The sequence below is a fragment of the Pseudopodoces humilis genome, chromosome 6, assembly GCF_049639895.1.
Source record: "Pseudopodoces humilis isolate 2021_Gansu_Grassland_sample_001 chromosome 6, ASM4963989v1, whole genome shotgun sequence".
NCBI lineage: Eukaryota > Metazoa > Chordata > Aves > Passeriformes > Paridae > Pseudopodoces > Pseudopodoces humilis.
In genome coordinates, this window is record NC_142205.1 from 8,868,249 (window position 1) to 8,880,810 (window position 12,562).

Sequence of the window (12,562 nt, forward strand, 5' to 3'; positions counted from 1 at the left end):
GAACTCATCCGTGTATTTGATCCGCCAGAAGCTGACAGTGCTTGATGAACACTTTTACAAACTGGGGGAAAAAATGCCTTTAAATTTCTCAGGCTACTAATACGTCTCATTTTGAAAAACAACTCTGTGTACAGGTGATTAACATCCTTCCTTCCCCACCCCTGTGAAAAGCCTGTAAATAGTTTTGTCTTAGTAAAATTCTTTGGGAAAAAGTCTCATTGGCCAAGTAGACTTGAGCTCTAGCAGGAGGTAGTAGGCACTTGTAGTCATGGATATCTTATTATCTTGTCATTTAGGATATCTCCTGAAATGGGTGAGATGGGAACAGCCTTCCCACCCCCCTGACCTCACTTTTAACCCATAACTGTTGCTAAACCAGAAAGTATTGGTCTTTTTGAACAGTAAATGCCTGCTACTTATACTTCTGTAATTCCTCTCTATAGATTGATCTTCTATAAAAACAAAGACTTCAGCTGGAAAAAGTATTATTTGAAATTCTGTTTCTGTTGAAAACTCCATTGACATTTTGACTTAGTATTAAAGGTCTTCATGGATTTTACTGCTGGAAAAGAAGTAATTCAGATTTGAGATCTTGGGGGTGTGGAGAGAGGAATAATTTTGGGGATTTGATTATTCCGTGGTACACTTGCTTCATAACAAACATGCAAGGTAATGGCACTTTCTAGATTAAGCCTCTCCACCCTCAGCTTGTCAGCTTGCTTGACATCAATTTACTTTAGGACTAGTTTTTACTAACTATGAAAAAGTGTTATGTTTACTTAAAGCTAAGTGAGAAGTTCTAATAATACAACTTGTTGAAGAAGGGAAGCCTTCAGAGAACCTGTCTTGCAGGTTAGTCAGATTCTATAATGGTATGATTTTACTTAATAAGGAGAACACTGAAAGTCAATGTTACTACATTAAAAAGACTAAAATTGCAATAGAAGTGTCACTAAAATTGTTGAAATCTCATAATGTTAATTTTATTTGTATTTTTCCTCGTTATTTATATAAGAAGACTATTAGTTATATAGGCTGAAGAGGATTTAACCTGGGATCTTAAAAAGTTTATTTTGGCAGTAGCACAATTCAAAAGAGAGAAACAGTTTTGCTCATAAGCACTTTCTGTGAAGATGCTTGGATAGGGAGTACCTAATTTTGGTTTAATATGATGACCATCTATTGCCAAGTATATCTTTATCTTAATATATTGTCCCTAATATGAAGTAGTATCATATTTCACCTGTTGGAGGGCTAAGCTGAGTGACTTCAACAACAGCCTTCTTAGCTCCTTGCAAATATTTGGATTTGCAGTTGATTGTAACACTGGCTCTCTGCTTTGCATGTTTCTGTCTCTTGCTTATCTTAACAAACGAAGTGAGTATGAATTCTCAAGTTAGATGAACAATCTTTTCTTAGACCCAGCGTTGTGTCTCTTCCTCCTTCCATCTTCATAGGTGATTTCCTATGTTTAGCCCTTGGCTATGTAATTGCCTCTGGCTGAGCATGATGGAGGGAGCACAGACAAAGGGCTGGTGTGCTCCACAGTCACAGGATTTCCAGCCTGCCCCATCCAAATGCATGTACACAGGATGGTACATGAATCGCTAACGTGCTGGTTTTCAGAGCTAGTTGATGTATCTCGTGTGGCGTTCTGCAGCAAATGTGCTCCTTAGTACTATAGCTATTGAAGATAGATATGCTGTGCACTAGATACCAGTGTAAGTAAGGGTTGAGTCAGCATGCTGACTGTGTTCATGTGCAGAGCTTCTGCCCTCAGGAGCTCTGACAAGCTTCTCATGAACACTTCACTCTTGACTGTTGTTCAGCTTCTGGCAACTTCTGTTTCTCCTGCTTCTAAATGATTTCATATCTAAAAGCTGGTTTATCTATATTTGAGAGTAGTATCAAAATTTCTTTAAAATGTAGATATCAGGAGTAACAAAAGCCTTGTAACTCCCCTTGGAATGCTTGTTCTTTCTCAGCTTTCGCTTTTTTATATCCCTGATAATTGACAGAAAGGTTTAAAGGTTCTCTGAAATTATGTATAGTCCAGTAGCTTTTCCAAGGAGTACCAAGGGCTGACTTGTGGTATCACTGACCTGTTTATGTGTATTTTTTTCTTTATTTCTAATCTCAAGTGTGTGGACTACACTAGAATAATGCAGGCTAGGCTAGGAAAGGATAATTTAGGTGTTTGTGAATATTAGTGCCAAAGACAGATTACTTGGTGAAGTGAATTGATAGTCTGCAAAGTTACTCGATTGGCCTGATCAAGAGTTGGCTGCTTTAAGAGGGATATTTGAACTTAAATTATTATCACCTTTTCTTTGCTTGTGCTGGTTTTTATTTGGTAGTTTGTCCCCTGTAGTAAAACTAAGTATCTTTTTGCATATGAAGCCTTCACAACTTTCCCTGTTGGTGACTGTTGCAGATAATCAGCAACCACTTTATCTGTCAGTGTCTCTCCTATAATCCTGAGACTCTGTGGCAGGGAAATCTGTGTTGGGATGTACAGCTACATTCTGTTCAGTGTCGCTAGAGATGTGTGATTATTGCATGAAAAATTTAGATATTTGTCCATTTCTTAAAGAAAACACTTCTGCTTCTAGATCAGGAAGGGATACTATTTAGTTTGTTCATCCTTTAACTTTATAGTTAATAAAACTAACTGGTCGTCTTTATTCATTCCACTAAGACATGTTTCACTACTGCTTCACGTTAAACCATAGCTACATTTGGACTAGGAACCTCCAAGCTTTTCCCTTTTGCCCATCAAATATTTACCTATTTTCAAGCTACTGATTCAAAAATCTTTGAAATTAAACTTTATATAACTGATGGCAAAAGACTTATTTCCCCTCAAAACCAATAATAATAGACCCTGATATCTGCTTGAATGTTTTTATGCTAATGAACCTGGAGATGTGTTGAACATTACTGATTATTTTCCTGCCTGCTGTTGGGCATGCTAATTTTGCATTCTCCTTGCTCCAGTGCTAGGAAGAAAACCCTTACCTTTAATCTATAAAAAATACCATTTTAGTATGTTTTTCTTAGTTGTCATGCTCTCCTACTACAAAAGCTCTTGTGCTTTTGGGGGTTACTTAAAAATGAAATATAAGATCTCTACAGACTTTTGTCTTCCCTCCTATTACAAAAGTTTCCTGTTCACCTCCACTTGGGTGTCAGACTTTCATGACAGTGGACTGGGACCATCAGTGACCTTGGGCCAGCCCAGCAGGAGCACAGCACACCCAGGCATGCTGTGATTGAGGACACTTGTGCATTTCTTTGCCATGTTGTTTGTTATTGACCATAAGTACTTGGATGTGGTCATCCTCTCCAGGAGGATTCCTGGGTGTACTTATGGGTAATCAGCTGATTCCAAGACCTCCCTGGACTGTTTCTCTAAGTATTAGACCACCCTTAACGAGTCCTTTGATGAAAAAATAATGGATTACACATATTTTTCTAGAGTTCTGCTTTATTGGGAGTATGCTCTGGTTTGCAGTTCAAACTTCAGTTTTGCAGTAGTTGATATCTTGCAGGGCTTATGACATTTTGGTGCAGGAGTTTGTTCTTGCTTTCAGGTGGTGTGTCCAGAGTATGGCTAAAACAACCTTTTCTGTGAGAAACCAGGCAGTACTTTGCTTAGTCTCATGGTAGTGTATTTCCAATGCCTTTAAAAATGCTCATGGGTTTCTTAAAGGACATGAAAAATAGTCAGTATGTTGAAATAAAATATGAAATCTCATAGACAAGAGAGATGACACTGCCAAGTAGAACTGTTTCAGTTTGCTTCTCCTCTGAAAAACTGGGTTGTACCAGATGTTAACTGGGTATAATGTGGACTTAAAAAAGGGAGGGATAAGTGTTGAAGTGTTGGTAGTTTACTGCTGTGTTTTACATCATAGTATCTCTTCAGTGCTGTAATATATGTTTTGTAGAGGCTACTGCCTCTGCAGAGGCTGCAGTTACTCCTGCCTGTGTTCAGGAGCAGTGTTTAAATCCTTGCTATGCCAGAGGTCTGGACAGCATGTTGCCCTGACAGTGCTTGCTACTAGAGAATGGAGACAGCTACATTGTGTGTACAATCATCCTCCTGTGTGCCTTCACAGGTCTTACAAGTCTGGGGATGTCCAGCCTCAGATTTTGTTGTTATCTACTGTTGAATGTCTGATACATTTATCATTATTCTTTTCCCTCATCCACCAGGCATTTGACTTTTACAACGGCTTATCATTAAATCAGGTTCGGTTAGAGGGGAAAGATCCTAAATTTTCACTTACTGAAATCAGATCCTTTGCTATCTGTTGAACTAAAGCATAAAGAAATCATTCTTCATATCTTCGAGTCAGTTGGGATTTTGTAAGTGTCACTCAGCTGCCAGCAGCAGTTCTGTCACCAATTTAGCTGTGTCTGGGAGAGGAGAGAACAGCTCAAGCTGCGACTGGAGCATGCCCAAGTCAGGGTTTTGCTGGGGCTGCAGGGAGTGAGGTCTTGAGCAGAGAGTGGGAGCTGAGAGTGTGGCTGCTGAAGGGTGATGGGTGACCAGGGGCAGCTGAGGCAGTGCTGTGCGCCCTGCTGGAAGTGCCTGAGGCAAGGCTGAGCACAGGAAAGCTGTGGCAAATGGGCTTTGGCTTTAAAATGCAGGCAGGAGAACAGGTGGCATGGACAAGACATCTGGATAGGTATTGGGAGGGGTAGCAGGCTGAAGTTTCATTACTATTACTCAGATATTGATAGATGTTTCTACAAACTTAATTTTTCACTTCCCTGTATAAAAATAAGATAATTGATTCAAGTGATATGGAATACAATTATTATATTAAGACCTTGTAGAATTGAGTGTAGCTGTAATTGTCTCTTAGTAACATCGTTTTTTTTCTAATCTGTCTTTCCTAATGCACCTGAGAAAATCAGTGTAGTTTATCCTTGCTCTTTCTCTGGGAGAAATTTGATTCAATCTTCTTTTTTTGTTTTCTTTTTAGCATCACATTTCTTTTGAATAGTTTAGGGTTCAGTGATGGTGGATTGAATCTAAATTTCCTTCCTGTGCTTTTCTTTTCCTGAGCTCTCCTGAGATCTTGCATCACTCTTACTTGCATGATGTTTGTGGAGCTTCCCAAGGCTTCAGTTGTGAGACAGATGGGAGTATGTTGTCTAGTAATGTGTCAGCCTCCTGAAGGTCTGATTTCAATAGTGACAGGCTATTAGAGCAAATTATGGCAGTCCGTGAGTGTTTATTTTCTAATTGCTCAACTGGTTCTTCAAGGTCATTCTGGTGTAATCAGGCAGTATTGTTTAAACTGTGATTCCCTCGTTCTTCATGCTTTCTGGTATGAGTTATGCTGTGCCAAGATGTTGCATGCCTTATTCTCCAGGAAAATCAACCTTTTGGATAAGGTGGGTTAGTGTGACAGTAACTTCCAAGAAACACGAGATCTATTTCTCTATATATTTTCCACTGTAAATAAAATTCATAGTAAGAGCAGAAATACTTCATATACACACTTTTCATTATGGTGAAGAGTGCTTGTGGAGATTCAGATGTTCTCATCATCCATGTCAGCCTTCCTTATAGCATTTAGCTTCACAAAATAGCTTTTTAAAATGCAAAACATTAAAATAATTATAAAGGATACTCAGGAATGAAAAAATAAAGCTTTTGAAATTAAATTTAAAAAGTTAGGGTAAGCCAGAAGTGACAACTATCTAGCTTGTCACTTCCACTTGAATTCTCTGCACACAGTTATATCTGTCAACATATGGCACAGTAACTAGATCTTGGAAGGTCCTTCTGCCATTCTTCAGTCTCTTTAGTTACATGAAGAATTTAGTGCTATTAGCTAACTTTGTCATCTCAGGCATTTTCTTGATTCACACTTTGGATAACTGCAATTTGTCTTTAAAAAGCTTAATAATTAAATAATAAAAAAATATAAATTTGCTCTTCTAGTACTAGTGAAGCACAAAGCAAGCATTAATATACTGAAATTATTAATGCAACTCTGAGGTCCTTGAGCTTCCTTAAGACTCTTGGCTGAATGTCATCCTCTTTTGGTGGTTTGCTAATTTTTCACTAGTCCATTTTCTTTGTATTGTTTTTGGTTTTTTTTTCTAGCAGGCCTTTGCTTTGAAACAGATCCTCTTAAACATATTCCATAAATGCCTTTTACTGTGAGAATATCTTTAAGTTCCTCCCTAATAAACATAAACATGCAAAAAATAATTCTGGTGGTTTTGCCCTGACTTTAGGTTACTTAAGCTTTTTTTTTTCTATTTTATGCTTCTATTTGTTTACTTACTGTAGCCTTGCTGATCCTGACAGACTCCTTGTTTCTCATGTGCCTCAAGAAAGGATTTAGTTGTAGTTTTTATGCTTTTTTTTTCTTTCCTAAATTATTTGTGGGACTGTCTTAATTTTTTTTTTCTCGTTTTCAGCTTGCTATTGTTTGAGCCTCATTTGAACAACTTTTAAAAGATTCTTCTAATATTTTCTCTAATACGTTACTTTAGCCATCTCCTTCCGTGCCTGTCATGTCATTATTCATCCCCACTTAAGTCTTTCTTTTTTTGTTATTTTTGTGTTTCCTCTAGGCCTCACATACAATGTCTTATATCTCATTGCCTACAGATACCTGTACACCTACAGTTTTTGATGATTCTCTTTGTTTCCTCCTATTTCTCTAATTCCTCTCTAAGTTCCTTGGGGTTTGTTCCTATTTAGGATATTTAGGTCACTATTAAATTCTGGGGGAGGGTTACACTAATATTTTTAAGCAAATTCTGCACAGTGCTTAGGATCAAGAGATGTTTTTTCTGACAGCTCGTTCCATGAAGCAGTCATCCCAGATATTCAGTGTTTTGTCTTGGCTTCCTGTGGCATTTAGTGGATAACAAAAACCTCCCATTGTTTTTGTCTTTGCTTTAGTAACATCTGAGTATCTTTAGCTTGGTCACTCAATGCCTGCATGTTTCAATGTGATGGCTTATGTCTTTCGCATTATCACTGTCTTGAATGTAAAGAAGGTAAATGTACTCTCTTAATGAATAAGTAATGTCTTTGGATAAATTTATCTTTTTATTAATTTTCCCTAAAAAAGTGTTTTTAGCTGCAGATAACTATTTCATTCTAAACTTTCTTACTGGTTTCTTTATTTTTGAATGTATATGCATGCCAATAATCAGTGAACCTCCAGACTGGAGGATATTTTTTCTTGATGAAAAAGAATTCTTTTAATAAAACAACCCTTATTTTTTCCACTTCTTGGAAAGTGCCTAAATAAAAATAGGGAACTTCTTCCACATCAGCATTTTTGTTCCCATAATATTAGACCTGAGATGCTTGACTTGCATATGAAGGGTATTTTCTTAAATATCTGCTCTGGAAAGATAGGATAGGGTATGGAAGTGAAGACATGTGATTTTTTATTTGTATTTTCTCTAGCAGTGATTTGACAATCCCCCACTTTGCCTTGGGAAAAATTCAGCTGAAGGTAGTGGCTTTGCTCTAATCTCCCTGTCTCTAAACTGAGCAGTAGGGTATGCTGCAAGATGTACAAAACTGAAAGATGCTCCTTTGCACTAAGGACAGCTCCAGTTTAGAGTTATGGTTTGGGCACAGGGTAGAAAAGTTTTCTGAATCCAGAACACAAGATCTGGGTGTTCTTGGTCAGACAGACTGGTTTTATTGTGGTCTTTAGAGTAGTCCTAGAAACACTAATATTCAACAACAATAGGTGGGAAACTGGAGGGCAAAACAGAGTTTAGCAAAACATGTGAAAGGTGGAACAGAGGCATGAGATAATTGATATCTGAAATTCAAAAGGTCAACCAGTGCTCAAGAAGAAGGAGAGACTAAAATAATTGACTGACTTTATTTCTCCTTTCCCGCTTTAAAAATGAAATGCATTTTCTTCAAGTTGGTATGATCTAGAGCTGTTCATTGTCACTGACTTGAATTCATACATTGTCTTGACTTTCCTCTTGATTTAGTGTCCTCAAATAGTGCTGTGAGAAAACACTTGGGGCTTGTAAAAGGCACTTCACTGCTGTCTGGTGTAGTCTCTGTAGCACTTGTGTAGAAGAGATCTTGGAGATTTCTGTATGAGTTATAACCTGGGGCAGGAGGAAAGCTGCTGCACTGGAATACTGAATGCCACTGGGAAGCTTGCTGTAGAATACTCTTCTGGTTAACACTGCATGTTTTTCTAAGCAGTATGGCATTCAAATTACAGAAGGCAAGAATCTTTGTTAATTGTTTTGATTTACAGTACAAGTTTAAAAGCTAAATGCAAACCATCAAATACTGAAGGAGAGATGTAGTTTTGCTTATTACTTTTCTGTTTTCCTGTAGCAGTTGTTTCAGCTCAGAGATGCTACTGAAACAGCTACAGTGCAGAAGTTTAAAATCCAAACTTTTGCATCTGTATAGCTTTTCTATAAAACAAGGAAATTTCCATCTCTGCAGTTGAACAACGATTTCAATTTCAAAAGCTGTTGTATCAATCTTCAGATACTGAGGAAGATTTTTTTTTTTAATTTTTATAAAGCTCTTTTAGCAATAAACTCAACTATTGTCACCAATCTGTTGTTACTTTTTTCCAGGTTTCACTAAATGGTACACAGTTTACAGACAGTTCTGTTGGATCAGAATTCACTGGTGTTTCTCAGGTATGTGAGGTCAAATTTTGTGGGTATATATAAAAGCAGAATTATTTACTAATGGGAGAAGATATTAAGCAGTATTAAAGGTACTAAATCAAACTCTTCAAAAAGAATGCTGTGTGAGATTGGAATGTTGCTACTTGAAGTCTGATTTCCTATTCAAGCTTTAAAAAGCACTGGAAGCTTTTTTATAAAGTAAAATTTTATTGTTATAGTACTCTTGAAATTGGACATGGATGTTAAAAAGATCTATGCAGTTTTATGGTAATAAAGTTATTCTTAGAAATAAATCTAAATACATAGCAGAGATGCAGTTATTTCTGTTCCAGCTTGTCCTACTTCCAGCTTTCATTTATGAATGTTATATCTGAACATGTTTCAGAGACAAAGTGAGACTGGGTGTTTTCTTGCAGAGATACATCCCACATTTTTTGAAGCTTGACTAGTGGAAAAATATCATGCTTTTCACAAAATGTGCACTTTGTTCTGATGATGCTGAAGAGACATACAAATGTGACCTAATTGCAAGCTCTCCTAATCCAGTAAGAGTTTACTTGCGTTGAAATGGTCACATGAACAGTCACTGCATTCATCATGCTTTAAATAAATAAGAAACTGGAATTTATAGCTTCATTTTGGTAGGATGGAGTCATAACAGGTATCAGAGAGGGTTCCAACTTTCATTCTTGATTTGCATTGTGCTGTAGGAACCAGGGCCTTTAATTTGAACTTCACATCTGTCGTAAACATGGGCCCTGTGGGGGGATTGTTGGGGTTTCACTGAATCTGGCTAGAACAAAAATTGTTGTTCCTCCTGTGTTTGCCATGGCATTTTTTAATGAACATGGTGCAGCTTTAAGCAAGTTACACACACACATCTTAACTTCTAGAAGTCCCTGCAGTGTGGCTGAGGTGTGTTTGCCATGACCTTTACTTTTGCCAAAGAGTAAGTGTCAGGTTGCCTTAGCTTCTGAACTTTTGCATTTTTGTCCTCTTCTTTTCCTAATTGTTGGAATATGTCCTGCAAATGATGTTCATAAGGATTTGCCTGCAAAACAGTAATGAAGATGTCATCATTCTGACAGGGACTTAATCTGACTTCAAAAAAAAATAATTTAAGAAGGAAAGTTTCAGGGCTTAACAGCCATGGCCTCCTGCATGCAGGGGTTTTAGGCATGAATGAGATCTTCAGTTGAGTGCTGGTCAGCCAAGAGGAATGTCTAACTTGGGAAATCTGTTTGTGCTTGTAGAGTCTGTAAAGGAGTTGGTCAGCCCTGACCTTTCAGCTGGCAGGAGGTTTTCTAAAAACCTGCAGTAGACTCCTGGAGAGATTGTGTTCTTTTTCCTGCCTTAGTGCTTAGGTGCAAATTCTAGAAGTGGCAGCAGTGAGTAAAGGTTAGCTGTTCTTACTAAATTGGTTAAATTTTTCATGAACTTTTGAAAGATAGGGAGATATTTGTGGAGCTAATCAGTGTGTCTTTTGGGGTTTTATGCCTAGAATTCTTAGTTTTCCTTTCCATATTGCTGAGTCTGTCAGTTTTATAAATGTGAAGAAAAATCAGAGATTGTAATGTTCTGCTGTTTTTCTTTAGATGTCAGCAATAGAGAATTGATTTGTTGTTGCTGTGAGGACAAGAAGAGAGTGAATTATGGTTTAGCTTTTTTGCTCTAAAGAACTGTTCACCTGTGCTTGTGCAGTTGAGCTTTACAAAGTTGTATTTTTTGTTAGTACTGAGATTGGAGCAGAATCAAGAGCAGTGCTTGAATTACTTAGTTTGTTTTTTCTTTGAGAAGGAATTAAACTATTTTGATGCTTACATAGAACATGGTATGAATTAAGGCAGAGTTAGTTGTAATAAAATTGAGCAAATCTGTGATTCTGCCATTACATGATATTTTGTTCCAGTCATCTCTTATGTCTCACAAAATTGGGTTGTCTTTGTCTTGTGCTGCCTGACTTGTTTTTGACTATCAGCCTTGGTGAAGAATCAGCATTGCATGGCAGAACCATAGTTACATGCACAGTAGCATCTTGGAAAAGAATTTAGAATTTAGGTTTTGAAGTACCTTGTTGCCAATCTACTTGATTCAATAGCTGATAGTGGATTTTAGGACCCTACTTATTTGTTTTGTTGATACTGATTTAAAGTTTAATTTTGTAATAAGCTTAGCTGATAGTGACTTTGTTTCAGGTAGCATTATAAAAGGAAATGTCACAGAGCTTCAAAGAGGAGATATTTTTCTTTTTACCTGTAAATGGTGACAGTAAAAGTAAATATCACTTTTTAATTTTACTTACTAGATTATTACATATAGGCCAAAATATTTAGAGGGAAAGCCTGTAGACCATGCTCCTTGAAAACATTTCTTTTGAAATGGGAGTGTATTAATAGTCAGAATTGTTTGTCTCATGGATATTGAGACTGCTCTGTTTGATTTTGGGACTCTCAAAGTATTCACCATTTTATAATGACTAGTAAAATATGTGTGTTGGTTTTTTGGGGGCTTTGTTGTTTGCTTCAAATATCAGAACACCTTTTCTGATATGTATTCTGTGAATAACCAGTTATCTATCAAAACATTTGTTTGTAGACACCGTTTACCTTTGGCTTGGGCCAAAGGGCACCATATACAACTGGCGAGCATTGTCTTCTTTGTAGAAGTGAACGAAAAGATACTTCGCTTTCAGAGAGCGGAATAAAAAATTCTAGCAAAACAGCACTTTCCACATCTCCAAAAGCAAACAATATGCTGCATCTTCCACTGTGGGTGTGTCCAGACTGTCGAAGAACAGTCGAAAAGGAGGAGAGGCACGCTACAATAGAGCAGTCTCTTGTGGTAAGTTCAAAGTACCTCAGTAGACTGAGAAGATGTTTAATTATGGGCTGCATGTCACTCTGTGCTTTGGAACCACTGGAGCTGTAAATGCTTAAAAAGGATTTGAAGTGATTTTGACTTGGTTTTATTTAAACTGAATAGGGAAGTTGTTCCAAAAGTGAGGGGTTCTGGTTCTGACTTGTGGAGTTTTAAGTATAGCAAGGTTGAGATCTGATTTTACTGAGGTTTTTTGTTTAATTCATTGGGTCTCAAGCTTTGTCCATATCCCCTGTACTTAAATCCAGTTTCTTCTACTTTTGCCAACATGACCTTACTCATTACATGTTTTTCTATTTTGTCTGCTCATACTGCATTTTCCTCACTTTATGAAGTAAACTGTGTGAATTTTCCTTGTTCTTTCAGTGGACTTCTTGAGCCACTGCCCTTGCACTGACACCTCCCTGCAGATATCTAGGTTTTGCTGTCATTTCTTTCCTGTGTTTTTTAGTAAAGAGGCACAACTTTGGATAGCATGAATGTAACAGTTTCCTAGTCTTGGTAGCACTGCAAGTACCAATTTAATATGTGATGCTAGTATTTCAAGTGGTGAATTCAACCTCATATAAGAGCTGTGCTTAGTGTTGCAGGAAGATACTAAAAGTTCGTTGACAGGGCCAGCAAAACCTCATTAGATATAAACTGTGTTATACTGCAGAACCAAGTCTTCGTGACTGACCTGGGAAGTCTCACACTTGGGATAATTGGAAGTGCTGTAGATTCCAGCTGACATCTCCTTGCAGAAAGCTAATAGGCTGTGCACACGCCCATAGGCGCATACAGATTTTTACTTCAGTAAATCACTGTGAAGAAAGATTGTACAGAGGGTGTTGTTTAGCTTGTAATACTTAAAAGTATAGTTAAGGATGATTTTTGTGAGGAAAATTTTAAGAGTATATCAGTTATATACAGCTTGTGTTTACAGATAATGTTGCTATTAACAATGGTAGTAAACTAATCAAAAGACGTTACATCTAAGGGAATTATTGTGGTGGTATGGTGGTAAACATTCTGG

At 37.3% G+C, this 12,562-nt stretch overlaps 1 protein-coding gene across 4 annotated transcripts in view; it reads left to right on the forward strand.

Moving 5' to 3' along the window:
• Window positions 1–12,562, forward strand: part of FAM193A (family with sequence similarity 193 member A) — a 76,391-nt gene that overhangs the window by 22,800 nt on the left and 41,029 nt on the right. For 2 of the 4 annotated variants that reach the window (XM_088056896.1, XM_005517887.3), the window contains exons 2-3: window positions 8,614–8,679; window positions 11,266–11,511. In XM_088056896.1, coding sequence (XP_087913022.1) covers window positions 11,422–11,511 — 90 coding nt within the window. In that variant the 5' untranslated portion in view covers window positions 8,614–8,679; window positions 11,266–11,421. Of the gene's footprint in view, window positions 1–8,613; window positions 8,680–11,265; window positions 11,512–12,562 lie in introns of those variants that run through there. The other 2 variants (XM_088056894.1, XM_088056895.1) reach the window with 1 other exon arrangement.